The sequence below is a fragment of the Lissotriton helveticus genome, chromosome 1_1 (assembly GCF_964261635.1).
Source record: "Lissotriton helveticus chromosome 1_1, aLisHel1.1, whole genome shotgun sequence".
NCBI lineage: Eukaryota > Metazoa > Chordata > Amphibia > Caudata > Salamandridae > Lissotriton > Lissotriton helveticus.
In genome coordinates this window covers 1,585,010,214-1,585,031,481 of record NC_136057.1, presented here as the reverse complement: position 1 = coordinate 1,585,031,481, position 21,268 = coordinate 1,585,010,214, and the positions used below count along the sequence as shown (strand labels likewise).

At 45.7% G+C, this 21,268-nt stretch overlaps 1 protein-coding gene across 2 annotated transcripts in view; it reads left to right on the top strand.

Annotated features, from left to right (window-relative positions):
- Positions 1-21,268, top strand: part of SPRYD3 (SPRY domain containing 3) — a 686,433-nt gene that overhangs the window by 203,217 nt on the left and 461,948 nt on the right. For both annotated transcript variants that reach the window (XM_078687310.1, XM_078687302.1), the window contains exon 6: positions 4,844-5,032. In XM_078687310.1, coding sequence (XP_078543436.1) covers positions 4,844-5,032 — 189 coding nt within the window. The remainder of the gene's footprint in view (positions 1-4,843; positions 5,033-21,268) is intronic.

Sequence of the window (21,268 nt, the reverse complement as noted above, 5' to 3'; positions counted from 1 at the left end):
CTACTTCTATTAGTGGTACGCAAACTACCGCAACATTCCCTAACGCTCATCCTAATCGCTCCAACTCGGGCCAGACAACCGTGGTACAACACGCTGTTGCAGATGTCTGTAGTACCACACCAAAAACTAAACCTATCTCCACGCCTATTAACGCAGAACCATGGAGAGATCAGACACCCGGACCCAGCTCAGCTCAGCCTAGTGATCTGGCTCCTGAGGTCATAGTGTTTGGTTACCTCAACCTTCCCCCAGAATGTATGAACGTTATCAAGGAAGCTAGACGCCCCACTACTAGAGCATGTTATGCTGCTTAGTGGAAAAGGTTTGTCATATACTGCCAAAACAACCAAATTAATCCTTTAGACGTGTCTATTCAACATATCATCGGATATTTATTACACCTTCAAAAGTGTAATTTAGCCTACACGTCTATTAGGTTACACCTTGCAGCCATTGCGGCATACTTGCAAAATAGGCAACATCTATCTCTCTTTAGAGTACCAGCTATTAAAGCTTTCATGGAAGGACTCAAAAGAATAATTCCTCCCAGAACACCACCTGCACCAGTGTGGAATTTAAATGTAAGTAAGTAATCTTTATTGTACAGTTATTTAAAACTCACAATTTTTAAAACTCACGATTTAAAAGGAATATATAAAAAAAAGGAAAGATAACTTTCAAACTTTAAAATACATGGGTCGGCGTTATCTCGCTATGTGAGGCAGTAGATAAAATTCATGTTTTCAATTTAATTTGTCAATGTTATTATGTGAGCTGGGGTCCCAATGTGTTACACGAGGAGCGCTATCTGTCTACTAGTCTGTTTCCTCGTTTTGCTGATGCTTTAGTCTTTCCGTCACTGGATCAAAGAATTTTGAGAGACGGCAGTTTAATTGGGTCTCCTGCGGGTTGAAACACAGTTTGACTGCCTGTCTACAAGTCCTGATGCCCTTCTGATTCCATCTTGCTCGTAGTAAAGATCTCCTTTTATCCATTAAGCCTGGGAAAATACAAATTATGTGTATTAGATCTTCAGATCCAACTCTACAAAGACGACAGGTCTGCTCTTCTAGGTTCCTTTTCCATGGTGGCAGGTGAGGGAGAATCGGTAAGATACCGAACCGCAGCTTTAAAAAAAAATATTTTGTCTTCTGTTTGAATCCCCTTTTCAAATAAGCTTGTGGCTTAGTGCTTTGCAATCATTTAACACTGTCCAGCCGTGTGCCCTCTTGCTAGAGTTTCCTTGTCTTCTGTTAAGGATATCATTTTCGTTACTTTGGTTACAATCTTTTTAAAACTCTTATGATCTGCTGGTGCTTCCCAAAGATCGGTCATTTCAAGTCTCTCTAATGATTCCAACAGGTACTCTCTGGCTGGTGATTGCTCTCGTTGTAGCAGCTCGGTCCAAAGATGGGCATTTAGGGTCCCTTGTTCTGCGTTTTGGAACTTGTGCCAGCATTTTATATAGGTGCCTCTTCTTTCCACCGTCTGCTTCTGAAGGCCAAATTCGTGGCGTATTTGGGCAGGAGATACATAGCTGGGTAGCTGAAAGATTGATCTATAGGTTCTACTAATCACTTTATCTAGGATCAATGCGTCTTTTCCGTGTGTTGGTTCGCTCCCATATGTCAGCATGTGGTTCTCACAAGGTTAATTGGACCTCCCTTTGAACCATTAAATAAATGTGAATTGCAATTTTTAACCTGGAAAGTAGCTTTCCTAGTAGCCATTACTTCCCCCAGGAGGGTTAGTAAACTACAAGCATTTACCATTCAAGAACCCTTTCTACAAATGCATCATACCAAAGTGGTTCTACGTACTAATCCAAAATTCCTTCCAAAAGTCATTTCACCATTTCATCTAAATCAATCTGTTGAGATGCCCGTATTTTTCTCGCAGCCTCAAACAGTCGCAGAAAGAGCTCTACACATTTTAGATGTCAAGAGAGCATTACTGTACTACATTGAAAGGACACAAGCTTTTCGTAAGACAAAACAACTTTTTGTGTCTTTCTCACCGCCACATAAGGCAATCCCATATCAAAATCAGGGATCGCTAGGTGGATTGTTAAATGTATACAAATATGTTATCAAAAAGCCAAGTTTACATTAACAATCCCACCAAAAGCCCATTCTACCAGGAAGATAGGGGCTTTAGTGGCATTCTTAGGGAACATTCCCCTAGATATATGCAAAGCAGCTACATGGTCTGCACCGCACACATTCACAAAGCACTACTATGTAGATGTGCAAACTAAACAACAAGCCACTGTGGGCCAGGCTGTACTAAAAACTCTGTTTCAAACAACTGCAACAGATACTGGTGGTCGCCGCTAGGTGTGGGAACTGCTATGTAATCTATGCATAGTGTGCAATCTACAGCTCATATGCCTCGAACGGAAAATGCTACTTACCAGTATGCATCTGTTCTTGGCATGTAGAGCTGCAGAGTTGCACACGCCCACCCGCCTCCCCGGCTACCTTATCTGTTCCAGTATTATCTTACTTAGATACATATCACATGGACATAACTATCTCTTATACAGCTCCACCACTTCCCTAATGGCGAAAAACAATCTGGGGATGGAGCCGATGCCCATGCTTAGTATCATCCAAAGGAGGAGTCACCTATCCCGTGACTTCCAAAGACTTTTCTACAACAAAACAAACTGCAAACATCCGGGCCCAACACTAGGTGGCAATCTATGCATAGTGTGTAACTCTGCAGCTCTACATGCCAAGAACAGATGCATACTGGTAAGTAGCATTTTCCTTTTGATTGCTATTACCTCTGCCAGGAGGGTAAGTGAGCTCACAGGCTCTTTGTTCTAAGTCTCCTTTTACAACCATCCATGCAAATAGGATGGTTCTTAGGACCAGGGCTGCTTTCCTGCCTAAGGTGGTTACACCTTTTCATCTAGGGCAGTCTATCACCTTACCTTCCTTCTATCCTCCCCCGCACCCTTCCAAGGAGGAGAATAGACTTCACCTCCTGGACCCTAGAAGGGCGGTCAGCTTCTACCGGGACAGAACCAAGGACTTAATGCTGGACGATCAGCTCTTCTTTGGTTACGTGTAAAGAATGAAGGGCAAGGCTGTCCACAAGCGAATGCTTTCCAGGTGAATCATCTTGTGCATCAAGATCTGCTATGTCTTAGCCACGAAGGAGCTGCCTGAAGGTATTGGAGCTCATTCTACTAGTGCTAAGTCTATCTTCTGCTTTGGCTAGAGGTGTCCCTGTGGTAGACATCTGTAAGGCAGCATCTTGCGCCTCCCTCCACAATTTCGCAAAGCATTATTGCTTGGATTCAGAGGGGAGGAGGGACGGGCATTTTGCAGGTTCTCTGTTGCAGGATTTTTTGGTCTAAGTAGGTGGGCACCCTCCTCCAGGAAAGGGACCGCTTGGTGATACCACTCAAAAGGTGAGGAATCCACAGGCAGATGTATCCATCAGATCAACAAGTTACTTCCCTTTGGTAACGCTTTTTCTGGTGGATACAGTATCTGCCTGTGGATTCCTCACTGACCCACCCTCCTCCCCGGTGTCTACTTACGTATACCGTAAAAAAATGTGATCATTACATTTTCCTATTTCATTGTCATTTGCATTGTTGTGATGCTTGTTGCTAGGAAATGTCTTGGTTTTAGGTTTTCTTTTTTCTTTCAATCATATACTGTGTATATTGGTGTATATATATTGTGTACTGTGTATACTTTCGAAACGTTGTTGGTTCACCTGTTTGCCCTGAAGCCATGGAAAAAAATGGACGCTGACGAGGTCTTCTTATGGCTCTGGTGATGTCCTTGGGAGTCTTGACCGTAGCTGTGCTTATTGTGAGGTCCTGGTCGATGTGGGAGAGCTATGAAAAAAAGTTTCTATGGAATGCTGGTGCAGGGATAAATTTAAAAGGTGAGGAATCAACAGGCAGATGCTGTATCCACCAGAAAAAGAATTACCGAAGGTAAGTAACTTGTTCTTTACTGCTTGTAATCCTCCTAACGCGTCAATTTTTTTATGGATATACTACTTGTGTGTACTGTAATTCCAAAGGGAACCACAGTCCCTATTGCTTCAAAAAGGTAGTGTGGTGAGCAAGTTGCACTCATTTTTAGTGAGTGGCCTGGATTCTATTTCTGTGAATATTGTCTACCTTAAGTCTTGCGAATCAGAGAAATTGCTGTTGGAATGTGTTCAGTTTCGACTAAGTCCAAAGCTAGGAAGTCAACAGGTTATGCTGTCTTCCTTTATAGAATAGTCTACATGATGTTCCTGTAGGACAGTGGACAAGATGAGTCTTATGGAAATATTGGTAAATCTACAAACACTGTTTAGATTTGCATAAGGAGTATTTTGTAGAAGACCATTTTAATTTGTCCCGTCCTTGTTTCTCGTCACTACCAAAATAATGTGTTTTTAACAGCCATGATCTCTTAAGCCCACTCTGGTGCACTTATACTGCTTTACAATTGGAGTTGTTTTTGATGCTGTGTCTCTATGTAGTCAGCAATCAGATAAGACAGCCCCCTAGCATGAACTCCTAACAGTGTCATTCAGTGGCATGTGAATAGTGTCTTGCTTAAGATAAAGTTGTGTTCCAAGTGAGTGAAGAAGTAACTATACCTCTTTTCTTGCATTGGTTTATAAATCTGGAAACATTTAAACCAGTCTGTTTGGAAGGCATATTTCTGTGAATGTTCTTAAGTCTCCTAAAAGAAAACTTCAAGATTTTCAGTGATCGCCATGAAAATGCGACTTAATTACTCTCCGCCTCTGTCCTTTTTAATGCCATGCAATTCTTAAAGTCAAATATTCACTGATGGTCTTTCTTCGCTTCTTTCATCAGGTTGGTTCTACTATAATGCCCTTGTCACCAGATGGTTTGTTCCCTGCTGTGGGAATGCACTCACTAGGTGAGGAGGTCAGAATTCACTTGAATGCCGAGCTAGGCATTGAGGAGGACGACAGCATCATGATGGTAGACAGCTATGAGGACGAGTGGGGGCGCCTGCATGACGTGAAGGTTGGCGGCACGGTAGGTTCTACTGCCCGTGTCTTGAATGATATGTTTATATCCCTTACAAAGCTCCAAAACCCAAAGGTCTCCAAATATCGTCAGTTTGTCGATCAGAGATGCAAACATTTGGAGTGTATTGTTGTGGTGAGTGACTTTAAAATATTAAATTTTTCTCTTAGTTCACATTTTTACAGTTTTATTGAATGTGTCTTGTGCTGAAATCTTTGACTGCTTAGACCAGTTGTTTTGTGTTATCAGGGGTTCGGCGGAATCAGTCTTGCTGGAGTATAGATTGAAGCGCTTTTTTTTTTTACTTGTTTCTAATATTAATTTGTGAATGAGCATGAGCAACTTTTATTGATTAATATGAATCTAAGATGTATTTTTGGGTGAATGTCGATACGACAAATGTCAGTTTTTAAGTCCATTATCCTATCAAATAATGATCCTAGAATCTAGGTGGACAGTTTTCTCTCCAACTTATGCCGTGATGGAGATACTTGATCCATATCCCCTACTGTGCACAGTAGTTCAGTATTCCTTTTCTTCGTCAAGATGAGGGAAATACTTTTGGTGTCCCATTGTTTTACAGTTAGTAAGAAGACTGGCTCTTTCATACACCAAAAGAAGCACTTTGAAAGATTGACCATGTTTAAGTAACATGGCTTGCTTCTTTTAAGAAATGGTTTAATCTGCCATTCACTACCCGATGACTTCTACAATTAATAATCAGTCTTGGTTTGGACCTACAACAGGATAGTGTACGACCTAAACAGTGTTTGAGCAAGGTCCTGTTCCCTGCAACAATAGAAGTGTACCGAAGAGTTTGAGAGCATTAGAATGAGCGTCATAACCGGTGGAGCTGGTGCCTTTTCAAGCCGACTGTAGTCTGTGCTTTAGCTTACTAATTAACTACGAGAAGCAGTGTGATCTACCAAATCTATGTCCTTTCCTAAGAAGGCGATCTGAATCTGTGACCATGGTCATTTCCTCAGATGGTCAACCTAGTATTAAAAAACCTTGATGTATGCTAGTGATGCCAAGGAGGCATGCACCTTCATCTTAATGAAGGTAAACAGAACATGTACTTTTGTTTGAGACATGTCTGCCTATACCTTAAAAATGCAAACTTTGAAAATCTTGAACATGTCCTCATTCGTAATGAGCTTTGCCCATTTATGGGAACATAGGGCAAGTTTGCAATAAGAAAAACCTCCTTCAATCATTTTGTTTATACGCTGTTGGAATCAGAGAACTTGATAAATGCTTGAATTTTCCATCTCAAGGCCGTCATTTCAAATAGTCAAGCAAACCAGTAAGAACCCGAAGAAAATGAAGTAAATGCGTTTAAGTGGGCAGCACTGTTGCACTGAAAATAGTACAGTGTTGCTTTGAAGACCAAGCTGCCTCTCTTTCTGTTGGAAACAATCTCTCTATATAGTGCACCAATATGAGCTACACTGCACAGATAGCCCAGGCAACCCTTACTGGTTTACAGGGGTTAAAATAATAATCCCAAATGCTCTTATTTGTGGTAGTGTGTGCAAGTGGTTTAGGCTTATCAAAGGATAGGGTTAAACATTTATTGCACATACCAAGTCAGTATGTGAGACATACACTTAATGGAATCTGACTGACATTTATAAAAATAACACCTTTAATATGAATTTAGACACCAGAATAATAATAATCGGGTAAGTGCTTTTCAAGATATGGATTTTTCCAGAAATAGGGAGGGCGGCTAGTATGGTAGAACCCACATAGGGGACTCAGGAGTTTAGCACATGGGGACCTCGTTGATCCACTCTAACTTGGGGTGGGGGGCTTGATGCAGTAGTGCTTTGTCCAATGGGGTCATGCTGTTGAAGACACTTGCGGTTCTCTGTCCCTGCAGAAAGAGGTTGCAGGCTGCTACTGGGGGACCAGTCTTGCGAAATCGAAGAGTAGGCTCAGCTCTTGAGGGTCTCAGGATCACGGTGGCACAGTTGCCTCCCTCTGACTCGGGCTGTGGAGTGCGGGTGCAGGGGTGCTTAGAGCAGTCATGTCTTGGTGACCTGGTGAAGGGAGGAAACTGGGCAACAGGGCCACTCTCAGTGCTGGACTGGTGGATCTGGATGTCTCTAGACGGTAGGTCTTGCTTTGTGCTATTGGAGTCTGGACTGGACCACCAACATGCCTTGGTTGCTGCAACTGCTCCGTTACCTAGGGTATTGATGCTGGGCTGTTCCTGGGGGTCCTGGCATCTTCAGCTTTCCAAGTTGATGGATATGGCCTCATGTAGCACAAAGATCTTTCTCCTGTTGCACTGCTCCTTCGGTGAGCCCGATGACTAGGAACCTGGAGGACCAGCAGATGCTTTACGGGGCCTGCAGATGCTTTACAAGACCTGCAGAAGAAGGGGGGCAGCTCTACTACAAGGGAGATCTTACCATTGAGGCAAATAATATTCTTTAAAACAGATGGCACTAATTTCCTTCATAGGAAAACATTGACTGTTTTTCTTGGAAAAGTTTCTAAGTGTGGTGTTTGAACACCTAAAAAAATTCTTTTAAATTGTACTGTTAAAAAAAAAAGATTTTACTTAGCTGTTTACAGGAAAAGCCCCAGTGTAGTATCCAGGTGTACTACTCTGTGTAAGAAAAGTAATCTCAAAAGTAACTTACCTGTAATCTTACTGAAAATCCCATTTAAAGTTTGTACTGTATTCTGAAAAGCATTGAATTATCAGTAACGCTACTGTAATCAAATCAAAGTACATTTACAATTGCAATCCAAACTATTACAATATGTATACTTACTGCAAAGTAATAACATAACTAAAAGAATATTTTTATACAAAAATAATTGGTCTGAAGTTCAGTCTTTGAGTGTGTGAATTCGTTTGCTGACTGAGTGTGTACAACAAATTCTTAACACTGTCCTCTGATACTGTCTAACTGCTCGACCACACTACCACAAAGAGAGAGCAAGGTGCTATCTAACCTCTGCCTACCTTTGGGGTTCCACTGGACTCTGTGCACACTATACCTCACTTTGGTATAGTATATACAGAGCCTGCTTCCTACAACTACCTATGCTCAAAGGTATGTTAAAACATGTAGGTGAGGTATTTAAAGATCCAGTGCAAGCTGCACCTACAGACACAATTTACATCCGAGATCAAGTTCCATTAGAATTTTTAGTGGTATCAAATGCTAGTAAACGAGCTAATTCTCAAACAGGAGACGCCCGCCTCCTGATAAAGAATCTAAATTAATAGATGCTTCAGGGAAAAGTAATTGGCAAGTAGCCAATTATTGGCGCATAGCTAATACACAAGCACTGTTAGCATGGTATGTCAGAGCTCATTATGATGAACTAGAGCAGCTATTCCGACATCTGCCTGATGAGCATAAAACTAAAGCTCATGACCTCATATAGGAAGGGAAGCTTATATCCAACACTTCAATCAGGTGTGCCCTAGATGCTTCAGACTCTGCTTCACGTGCTATTAACACCAGCGTTCTACTTAGACGTCACACATGGCTAAGGGTATCAGGATTTAAACTGGAGATTTACCATTTAACAAGGAACACTTATGTGGCCCTACAGTTGACACTTCATTAGAAAAAATGAAGAAAGACACTGAGGTAGCCAAATCAATGGGAGAGGCGCAGACACCATCAATCCTATCGCCGCTCCTTTTATAGAGGAAGCTCAAGACCATGCCACCTGAATAGTAAATGCCCCCCTCTACCAGAGGGTATTTTAGCGGTGGACTTTAGGGAAACAATGGCAAAGGGAGAGGTAATACACCCCGTGCTTCCTCAGCTACAAATACAGTGACTTTCATCCCCTCCCACCTCCCCCATCATTCAACATCTGTCGGGGAAAGTCTTGCTCAATTTCTCCCGGTCTGGAATACCATCACATCAGACAAATGGGTTTTATAAATTATCCAATTTGGTTAATGCATGGAGCTTTCCAACTACCCTCCAAACATTCCACCACAGAAACACAAACTATCTCCAGAACATATACACCTACTCAAACAAGAGGTCCAATCTCTTCTGGGAAAAGGAGATATGGCACCCTTTCCCATTACAATATCAAGGGACAGGTGTATACTCCCTTTACTTGCTGATTCCCAAAAAGGATAGTTCTCTCAGACCTATATTAGACCTCAGAGAATTGAACCTATACATTCATTTAGCTCACTTGAATATGGTCACTTTCTAACCGGTGCTTCCTCTATTACAACAAGGCGACTTTGTCTACTCTGGACTTAAAGGATGCACACTTCCATATTCCAATACATCCCACCTCGTCTCAAATACCACAGATTTGTGGTAGAGGGACAACATTACCAGTTGAAAGTTCTCCCATTCGGAGTCACCACTGCTCCCAGAGTATTCACCAAATGCATGGCAGTAGACGCTGCACATCTGCAATGGCAACATGTTCACGTCTTCCCATATCTAGATGACTGGCTCATCAAAACCAGCACTCACAAAATGCCTACAGCACACTCAAAGAACACTACACTTACTGCACGCACTCTGATTTACAATAAATCTGTTGTAGTCCCATCCTCAACCCTCCAAGACGCAAATGTACTTGGGGGCCACTTAAGATGCACACAAAGCTCTAGCCTGATCCAATCCAACCAGAATCCACACTATTCAGGTTCTCATATCCGAATTTCAACCCAGCCACTCATTACCAGCTCGGGTATTCATGCAGCTACTAGGAATTATGGCATCTTGCATCTTGATAGTTCCGTATGCAAGACGTCAAATGCGTCCACTTCAGGAATGTTTAGGGTCCCCTGAATCTATTCAACCCTCTCCCGTGGGTATAAAAGGGCTTACCTGACTGTAGGACCTTAGATTCGACGTGGACAAGATTCTGAACCAGAAACCACTGAACTTTGACCGTCTGCCCACTCTGGACCTCGTTTGGGCCCGACTTTCTCTGTCTGAAGCATCGTCTGTGCCTGTGTGAAGCATCGTCTGTGCCCTTGCACAATACAGGCTCCGTGCAGGTCCTGTGGAGCATCAAGGACAACCGAAGATATCTTCCTTGGAGTGAAGGAGTCACTCCCCTGCAACTGCAGGAACCACATCTCAACTGACCAGTCTGCTGCTCCTGAGTTTCTTACAGACTCTGAAGACTCCAGCAAAACAGGAGGTGGGTTTCCAAGTCCCTCAAGGTCCGAGCTGCCCTCTTACCAAATTTGAGGCCAGAATCCCTCATGGTGGCTGCAATTCCCGTACACCTGTGCACCGCGTTCATTTACAAGTGCATATGCTTGTTGGTGTTTCCAGAACAAGTACACTGGGCTCCAAGCAGCCCCAACCTCTGGCATAATTTCCCACAAAGAACTCTGGCCTCCTCGCACCCAGTGCTCCGTGGGCTGCTGCTTTGTGAAATCATACGAGGTCCCCTCACGGCTCTTGTGCCTCCGGCCTGCGGACCCATTTGTGGGTCAACTCTGCTTTTCTTAGGCTCTCCTGGTTGCTCCAGGCTTGCCCTGACTCCCCTATGTTTGGTGAGTCTCCTGGACCTTGCTGGTCTAAACCGTAACCTCGCTTGACCTTCTGCGTGGGTTGCCGTTGCAAAGGCTTGTTTGTTTTCCCAACAGACACCGACCCCTTGACATCCTTCGTGGGACAGCTCTCATCTGGCTCCTGGTCATCCTCGACGTCTCCTGGTCCCTGTGGCTGCAGAGTCAAGAACCCCCTCACAGCACCTGAAGCACCCGACATCATTGGGCATTGGTCTACTGAGCCCCTGGTCCCTCCGGAGTGACCCAGACTCTGTCCCCTCTGCTTTCAGGTACTCTTAACAAGAATCCACTTTTGGATTCCAAAGGACACTTTTCTTCCTTCCAGCAGCGGCTCTTCTTTAAAGTCCTCCATTGGGTTTGACAGCCATTTCCGACCCCGCTTCAGACCTATGCACCTGGCTTCCCTTGGATAGGTAACTCTGGTAGTACAGTATCCACGGGTGGGGCAGCTCACCAACCTCCTAAATTCCACAGGGTTTCTTCGAAGTCCACTGGGAAGGGTCCTTAAACTTTAGAACTTCAACCACGACATCCCCATAGAATTGTACCGAGCACGCAGTCGTGTTCCCACACTGCACCCATCCTCAGTGGGGTACCTATTTATTTACCTTGGTTGGTTCCTTGGGGTCCTAGCGAATCTACATTTTCTAGACACGGTCTTGACTCTAGTCTGGGTTCTTATACCACTATTTTAGTATATGGTTTGGTCTCCCCCTGGAGCCCACTGTGTATTAGTGCTATTTACTACTGTTTCTGTGCTACAGTATTGTGTGCATTGTGATTATCTGTGTTTAGCAGATACTGTTGTACGAGAGTGTTATATTTATAAAAACATATTTTTATAACTACTGTGTGGTTCTCCTTTCATTTGACCAATACTACAAGGTTGCGTCTGGTAAAACAAGCTGCTTAACATTCTTTCAAGACTAAGCCTGAAGGCTGCTCTCCACAGCTACCATTTGGATAGCTTTCTAAAGTTATCTTTGACCTCCTAAATCACCATGAGGGTTATTTGGACTGGTGCATGGTGCCCACTTTAATTAGTGGACAGCATATACCAGGCCAACTTCTCACAAACCTCATCTTCGAATTATCACCAGGCATCAGAATAGATCTGGAAATGTTTTGAGCAGTACCCCAGTTCTCTGGTAGGTGCCTTTGTTTGGCTCTGCATCGTTGGTGCTGTTAATGGCATACACGCAGGGCTGGCCTTGGGTATGGGCGAACTAGGCCCAAGCCCGGGTCGCCCATATTCCGAGTGCCGCAACAGGGAGCTGCCTGACTTAATTTTAAGCTAACCGGTTCCATTAAAGACTTTGTAATCAGCCCTAAATGTACCTCCGTGTAATTGCCCTTCCTCACACCTCCTGCCATCACACCGCAACAACCCCCCTCCTCGGCCCCCACAACAAACACCAAATTTTCTTTCCTTCCAAGGCTTTGTCCCAGTCAATCCGATGTAGGGCTGCCCTGCATACACTGTACCTATATAGACCTATTGGCACACTGATGGAAGTTCTTTCGTTTCTGTGGCATATAGCACAGGTCTGTTAAGAGGTACCTTTCAGTCACTTGGAGTGGTTTTTTCTGCCTTTTGTTGAACACTTTTTTGATAGATTGTTTTCTCCTTGTGTGACAGGATGTCACCCAAGAAACCGGCTAGTTTCAAATCATGTGGTGTCTGTCACAGGCAGAGGTCTGTGACAGACGCCTATTTAGTTTGTGTATGGTGCCTCGAGAAAGACACGGACTCGAAGGCCATCGAGGACTACTATGCCATGCACCTGAAGGTGTTGAGGGAGCGCTCCGTCAAGCTCCTCTAAGTCAGACGACTCCGTGGCTTTCTAGATCCCAGTCATTCGGAAGGTGCTGCGATGGTTTGCGGAACTGCACAAGACTGTTGTAGTCCCGGTCAAAGTCTTCGTAAAGTAAGTCACACAAAAAGAAAAAAACCTAAAATTGAAGAGGTTTTGGATTTCTCTGCGACTGTCCAAATCTTCAGATGCGAGGGTGGAGCATCGACACTCGAGGCCCCACACCACTACAGAGATTCGGTCCGTGTCATCTACGCGTTTCCCTGATTTTTCCACAGCTAGAGCTACCACCGCCCATGTTGGAGAATTCTATTAGGCCATGCACCTCATTCTTGGGTGTGTTGACCCCTCTGGAGTGCCTTTGGGCCCCATAGGTTCTGGAGGGACCCCTACTGAATTCCTATTGAAGTGTATGCCCTCAACACCACTTGGGCCCATTGGACCCAGTGCGCGAACCGCAGACGCGCTGGTTGTGATACCAAGACCTTCTCCGGTGCCCGGTCTTGTAGCAATGCCCCCGGGCTGTCCATGCCAATCGACTACGTCATCCCCATTGTCCCTGAAGCCGACACAGAGCTGGATCTGCGTCCCATGAATCTGGAGCCAGGGCCTTTTGTCTTTGAGAAGAACACCTAGATGCTAATGCAGTAGAAGGAAACAAAGGCACATAGCTTCTCACTTCACAAGTACTAGAAACTATGACTTAGATGCAGGTTTTTAACTTTGATATGTCCGCATTGTTGGCCCACTCGTAATAAAGGTGTTTTTGCTTAAAGCTCACAAGGGGTAAGCTCTTCTGAATCTTAAATTCATCGAATTGTATGAGCAAATAATCAAACTCAAATAATGTACATAGTTTGCGGTTCTTCATTCGATAAGCCTGCTCTGGAACACCCCGCCTACAACCATAGTTTTGCATTTCTCTTTTTTTGCCCACGTTTTTCCAAAATACTATAAGCTTCAAGCAATTTTAGGCTATAGCCCGATGAATTTTAGTTCTGATAGATACATCTGCCGTGTGGATTCCTCACCTTGTGAATATCCCTTTGCGTCAGCAACATTCGGAAATTCTTTTGTAGCTTCGCGCCGACGTGGATCCGGACGTCACAGAGGCACGGCATCGCACGCGACCTCGCTGACGTCACCGGCGCCTATAACAGGCCCACGCCGGCGTGATGACATCAGTTCCCTTTTTTCCGCGTCGTCGACGCTAACGGTTTTCAGGGATCGTGTAGTAGCTTCCAGTAACTTTGTTACTATTTCTTCGTAATTGTGTCTTTCTTACATTTTCTTCGAGATGTCGTCGAAGAAGACGGGATTTAAAGCCTGCGGTGAATGTGGCAAGACCATGTCAATCACCGACCCCCACGAATGCTGTGTATGGTGTTTGAGCTCGGACCACGATGTTGAGGACTGTTCCTGTTGTAAGAAGATGACTCCAAAAGCCTTAAGAGAGAGGGAGACAAAGCTCCTTATGGCGAAACTCAAGAGCAAAAAAGCTAAGAAGTCGTCAAAATCTCGATCTCGTCGGTCGAGGTCGAGATCGAGGTCGAGGTCTCGTTCGAGGTCACGCTCGGAGTCATCATCAGCACACGCTTCGAAGTCTTCGAAGAAGAAACACAGAAGGAAGTCCCATGAGTCACGTCATCACTCTGGGAAGGACTCTAGCTCGAAACCAAAGTCCCAGATCAAGCTCGTGTGTAAAGAAGTGGAGGTTTCGGAGTCGGAACATGAAGAGGCTGTGCATCCAGTTTCACCCGAGCCTCAGGAACAGGTCCAATCTCCAATTCCATCAAATCCTTCTGGTCAGGAGGATGAAGGTGAGGAGCAGGGGGCTGGTGGAGCCGAAGTTCCGGCACCCGATGGTTCATCGACTCCGGCTCCGGCGCCCGAAGAAGAGGTCGACGTCGTATCGACTCCGCCTCCCCGGGAACATCCGAGAGGTCCGTATCCTGAGTTTCCGACTCCAGGTCAGGATCCTTCCCAGTTCCTGAACGCCATGTATGGTGTATATTCAAGGGCAATGTTCCCGTCTGGTGCACCTGTTGGTCCCACGGGTCCTATGGCCTTTAATCTAGGGGTTCCGCAGGCTTATGCCCCTGCACCCTTCATGCCCTTTATGCCGGCTCTACCGCCGCATTGGCATTTTCCGACACCACCGGTGTCGTCGACGCCGAAGCGCACGACGCCGGCTCCATCGACGCCGATCCCATCGACGCCGATACCCGTGACTCCGAGGCAGGATTCTGTCCGACCTCGTGTCGAGAAGCCTCGTCCGACGTCGGGCTCGACGCCGGCAGCGACCCCGTCGGAGTCGATTCCGAATCCTTTAACTTCGATTGTGAAAGAAAGGTCTCGGAGAAAGGCCCAGAGACTTTTAGAAGAGGAAAAATATGGGTATTCTGACACTGAGGAAGGAGAATTACAGGATTCTGAGGATCCCTTTGATGAGTTAGGTGAAGCCAGTGGTCTTGAACTGTCACCTGAATGGGAGTTGGCTTCTGTATCGAATGCTCCATCTAAGGATGTGGTGCCTTACCACACTGTGATTAAGAAGGCAGCGAGTTTACTAAATATAACTCTGCCTACAGCTGATTATAAACCCAATATTTTAACTGAGGTACTTCATTCACCCTCATCTGTGATCGAGCCTATGTTACCATTCAACGAGGCGTTGTCTGAACCTGTCTATGAGGTCTGGAAGAAACCCTTGACTGCTCCAGCGGTTTCTAGAACGGTGGCAAGAAGATATAGAGCTGCACCGGATGACCCTGCATTTTTAACAACGCATCCTCTTCCTGAGAGTTTGGTAGTGCAGGCTGCCTGTTCTAAAAAAATCTGCTGGGGCATTTCCACAGGTTCCTGGAGACAAGGAATCCAGGAAACAGGACCAAAATGCTAAAAAGGTTTTTTCATCAGCCAGCATGGCATTGAAGTCAACCAATGCTACGTGTTTGATGGGGAGATATATCCATGCTTTGATGGACTCTGTCAAACAACTCATTCCAAAGGTTCCTGAGGATGACAGGAGGGATTTTCAAGAAGTAATCTCGGACACCCAAGCGGCTGCGAGACAGGTCATCCAGAGTGGTTTGGACACTGCAGACTCGGTGGCAAGAGTCATGGGTTCCTCTGTGGCTACTAGGAGAGCTGCTTGGCTCAAATCTTCAGAGTTTTCTGCTGATGTCCAGTCTGCTTTAATGGACTTACCCTTTGATGGTTCAGGTCTGTTTGGAAAGAAGGCTGATACTGCCTTGGAACGTTTTAAGGACAGTAGGGCCACTGCAAAATCTTTAGGCCTTCAATCCAGAGGTACTACCGGAAGACGTTTCAGAGGATTTGGCCGATCTTCCTTTCGATCTTACAGATCATTCCAGCAGCAGCAGCCTCAGCAGCAGCAGCAGAACACGCTGTACAAGTCGTACAGAGGCAGACAAAGACCCCGTCCTAGAGGTCGTCAAGCTTCCTCCTCCTCCTCCTCCTCCTCTCCTTCCCAACCCCCGGCCAACGCAGCAAAGCAGCCCTAGATCCGCCATTCCGGATCATGTGGGCCCAGTAGGGGGTCGGCTTACTCATTTTCTACAAGATTGGGAATTTATAACATCGGATCTTTGGGTTCTCAATCTTGTAGAGAATGGGTATGCTCTTCCTTTCCAGGAATTCCCTCCCAATTACCCTCCTTGCCAGGGTTATTGTTCAGAAGACCACCTGCTTCTCTTGCAGGAAGAAGTCCTGGCATTATTTCGAAAGGGTGCAATAGAGGTGGTTCCAGAGCAGGAAAGGGGTCAGGGGTGCTACTCCCGGTATTTCCTGATCCCCAAGAAAGATGGCAGACTTCGGCCAATCCTGGACCTCAGGATTTTGAACCTTTACCTGAAGCAGGAAAAGTTCAAAATGCTCACTCTTGCACAGGTTCTTCAGGCGCTGTTGGAAGAGGACTGGATGGTGTCGATCGACTTGCAAGATGCGTATTTTCATATTCCCATCTTGAAGTCTCACAGAAAGTATCTCCGTTTCACGGTTGGGTCACAGCATTACCAGTTTGTGGTCCTTCCGTTTGGCCTTACTACTGCACCTCGAGTCTTCACCAAGGTGATGGCAGTGGTGGCGGCTCATCTCAGGAGAACGGGGATTCATGTATTTCCGTATCTAGACGACTGGCTGATCAAAGCGGATTCGCCAGAGAAGGTGCTCCATCATCTGCAAGAGACAACTCAGTTGTTGCACAGGTTGGGTTTTTCGATAAATGTACCCAAGTCTCACCTGGTGCCCTCACAGCGCAACCTGTTCATAGGTGCGGTACTGGACACAACCGTATGTCGTGCATTCCCTCCCCCTCAAAGAATTCGCGACATACGGGAGATGATTCCTTTATTTTACAATGGAGCGGTCGTTCCAGTCCTGAAGGTCGTTCGCCTACTCGGTCTGATGGCTTCATGCATTCTGTTGGTCAACCATGCACGCTGGCACATGAGGGCACTCCAGTGGTGCCTCCGCAGGCAGTGGTATCAGCACAACGGAGATCTCGGGGAGTCAGTGAGGATCTCCAGGGAAGCTGCAGCGGATCTGTCTTGGTGGAGCGTGGAAGGCAATCTGTCACAAGGAAAGCCTTTTCAACTTCCTCCAGCGGTGGCCACAGTGATAACGGATGCATCCACTCTCGGGTGGGGTGCTCATCTGGGAGACCTGGAGGTCAAGGGTCTTTGGTCTCCAGAGGAAAGGTTGCTTCACATCAACCTTCTAGAATTGCGGGCGATACGTTTGGCGCTCAAGGCCTTCCTCCCTTCCCTTCGCGGTCAGTCAGTCCAGGTCCTGACGGACAACACGACCGCGATGTGGTACATCAACAAGCAGGGAGGAGTGGGGTCACAGTGTCTCTGCAGAGAGGCTCTGCGTCTCTGGTCCTGGGTTCAGGACCATCAGATTTGTCTGATGGCAAATCATCTGGCCGGGGTTCTGAACGTTCGTGCAGACAGTCTCAGTCGGCAGTTCTCTGCCGAAATTGGAGTGGAGGCTTCACCCGGAGGTGGTTCACGACATCTTTCAGATGTGGGGGACACCTCGGGTGGACCTGTTCGCCACTCACGAGAATGCTCACTGCCTGTCATTCTGCAGTCTCCAGTATCCGATGCAAGGAGCCTTGGGGGACGCGTTTCAGTTGAGTTGGAACTCGCAGCTCCTTTACGCGTTTCCTCCCATACCCTTGATTCCTCGGGTTCTGAGGAAGATTCGCCAAGACCGGGCCCAAGTCATATTGATCGCCCCGGATTGGCCAAGAAGGGTGTGGTATTCAGACCTTCTCCACCTCTCCTCTCACCCGCCGCTCCGTCTCCCTTACAGGGCAGATCTCCTCTCTCAGATGGAGGGGCAGGTTCTACACCCCCACCTCCAGACCTTACACCTTCATGCCTGGAGATTGAGCGGGGCAACCTGATTTCTTTTTCTCTCCCTCACGATGTGGTGGATGTCATTTTGTCGGCCAGGCGTGACTCCACTAAGTCCATCTATTCTTATAGGTGGTCTAAATTTGTTGTTTGGTGCAGGGAGAAGTCTATAGACCCTTTGAGGTCCCATTTATCTGATGTGCTCCAGTTTGCCCTTTCCCTGGCCCAGCAGGGGCTTGCTGTTGCCACGGTGAAGGGATATCTGTCTGCGCTGTCGGCATTTATCTGTATGCCTGACCAGCCTTCTCTTTTTAAGTCTCCCATTGTTTTAAGGTTTCTGAAGGGCCTTACTAATAGGTTCCCTCCTACACCCTTTGTTGTGCCTCAGTGGGATTTGAACCTAGTTTTGACATTTTTGATGGGTGCTCCCTTTGAGCCTCTTCACAAGTGTCCCATGAGGCTTCTGACTTTGAAAACGTTTTTTCTCGTTGCAATAACCTCAGCAAGGAGGGTAAGTGAGCTTCAAGCTCTTAGTTCCAAGCCCCCATTCCTGACCATTCATGCTGAACGAATGGTTCTTAGGACCAGGGCTGCTTTTCTGCCTAAGGTGGTGACTCCTTTCCACCTTGGTCAATCCATTACCCTTCCTACCTTTTATCCTCCCCCCTCACCCTTCCAAGGAGGAGGAGAGATTACACCGTCTTGACCCCAAGAGGGCGGTGTCTTTTTAGTTGGACAGGACTAAAGACTGTCGAGTGGACGACCAGCTCTTCGTTGGCTTTGCTGGCTGCAAGAAAGGAAGAGCGGTCCATAAGAGGACTCTGTCGAGGTGGATCGTGCTCTGCATTAAGATCTGCTACTCTTTGGCTGGTAAGGACCCTCCAGAGGGTATTAGAGCACATTCGACTAGAGCAAAGTCTGCATCATCTGCTTTGTCTAGAGGTGTACCTGTTGAGGACATTTGCAGAGCCGCGACTTGGGCCTCCCTCCACACTTTCGCGAAGCACTACTGCTTGGATACCGAGGTGAGGAGGGACGGCCACTTTGCGCGCTCTGTCCTCCAAGATTTCCTGGTATAGCAGAGTGGACACCCTCCTCCGGGAGTGGGGACTGCTGTCGGACTCTATTCACAAGGTGAGGAATCCACACGGCAGATGTATCTATCAGAAGATTAAGTTACTTACCTTCGGTAACGCTTTTTCTGGTAGATACTATATCTGCCTGTGGATTCCTCACTGACCCACCCGCCTCCCCGTTGTCCACTCTTCTATGCCAGAGTTTCTATGATGTGTTATTTTATTGTCATGGAAATGTTTATTTCAAATGTTGTTATTGCATTTGCTTCACACTTTGTGTGTTACCTTGTTTCTATACTACGTATACTGTGTATATTTCTACTATCATCGGTCCGTCCGTGTGCCTCGATGGCACGGAAAAAAGGGCGGAACTGATGTCATCACGCCGGCGTGGGCCTGTTATAGGCGCCGGTGACGTCAGCGAGGTCGCGTGCGATGCCGTGCCTCTGTGACGTCCGGATCCACGTCGGCGCGAAGCTACAAAAGAATTTCCGAATGTTGCTGACGCAAGGGGATATTCACAAGGTGAGGAATCCACAGGCAGATATAGTATCTACCAGAAAAAGCGTTACCGAAGGTAAGTAACTTGTTCGTCTGGTATCACAGCCCAGTCATCTGTACGCCTATAGTTATCAATATTTGCATCCCAGTGCAATGTTTCTATTTAACCACGTTACTGGCTGTGTGGTGAATCTTTCCACCTCCTATGAATTGTTTGCATTGCTAGGGACTGAGTGGCTAATTTCCATTCAGAAATAAACTAAATTATCACACATTAAATGTTCTCATACATACATCCTGAACTGAAGCAATGCAACAAAGGACCTTAATCTGGTGGTATTTTTTCCACCTGTAAAATAATTAATTTAGTGATTTATTCAGCTTCCGTGGCCAGTGCCTCCAACTTTGTTGGGTGGTATGTTGGGGCTGCCATTAAGTTTGCTGCTTTTAGGCGAGCATGGCATGGTACTATGTTGGAGAAATGTTCTTAGTATTGGAGTGGTGATCCATAGTGGTGCCTTCTGGTCATTGGATTTGGTAGCTTGTGGTTGACCACCTGCTGTGTCTGATGAATTTCTTTGCAGCGGTGTGCAAATTGGTGGCGCCTTGGACTGGAACTGGATCTCATGGTGAGCCTAAGGTTTGGCAGCATGTTCTTTCAGAGCTAGCACCATACAGATATGTGCAACTGGCTCTCTACCCACTGAGAAACTTAATGATTTGTGATGGCTGTGTGGCAGGGGACCGACTTGGACTACAGTGAAAGCGATGCCCCCTCCATATTATCCTATTTTGCTGCAGGTTGTTTCCATTTAACCTTATGCTCCACAATTCCGGACCAGTATTTTCTTAATTTCTAAGGTGTCCAAAATTTGAATAGTCAAAGGAAAGAAGGAACATATAACCTCAAGTCTAACCAGAGTAGGGGGTGGTGTAGGATTAGAAAATCTCTTGTTTCGTGGATTGAAACTGTACAATCTAGCTAGTAAACCTTATATTGTAGACGGTGATGGGGGGAGGGTGAATCTAATAGTACGTAGGCATATATACTCTGCGGATATCAATGGCAATATTATTTCCATATTAAAATTTTGTCTAAAACTTTTCTTTGGGCAGGTGACCGGTGGAGTTTCTCACCATCCTTCGGTCACAAATTATAATCCCAGTAAGTACCATATCTTTAGTTTGAACAGTGATTGGCCATTAGGGGCCTTAAAACATTGCCTGAATCCAAATTTTGGCTACAAACAAAAAAAAATAGCAGGGATGCTTGTACTGGACATCCATCATTATAAAGCAATATTGTCTGTCTATAGACTAAAGTAAACTTTTGCAGGTTTGTTTGAGAAACATATGCACAGTTTTAAGTGTATTTAGGATGAGAGTACACACTTTTATTCAGTTAAGTATGGTGCAGGGGAATGGCATATATGTCACAAAACAGCAAGCAATAAGTTGGGCAATTTATGGGTGTGGTGTTTGAACCAGTGTTATCTTCCGGAACATTTCCAGTTCCCCCCCCTGTGGCAGAGCTCTTTTACCCATAATCCTTAACTTTTTCTCTGTCTTTACTGAATTTGCTTGCTTTGTTGGGTTTTCTATTTCACAGCCTTTCTCGGGCTTTCCTTTCATCCAACTGATTCTCACTCCTTTTCATTCACCTTTCATTAGCCTACTCTCCCTTTTCGGTCAGTCTTCTTTTTTGCAGTTTGATCTTGTTTTTTATTTTGACTTTGTCATGCTACTTATCTCTCGGCGACTGCCTCTAGTTCACCCTTTTCCTCTTCTAATATCCTTTTTTCCAAATTTTCTTATTCTTTCCTGGTCTACTCCTCTCTTTTTTTGAAAAATTGACCTCCCATCATAGTTTAATTTTAAATTCTCTTCCAGGGGATCCTCGTCAATAGTCATTAGCACTAGAATATTCCCGC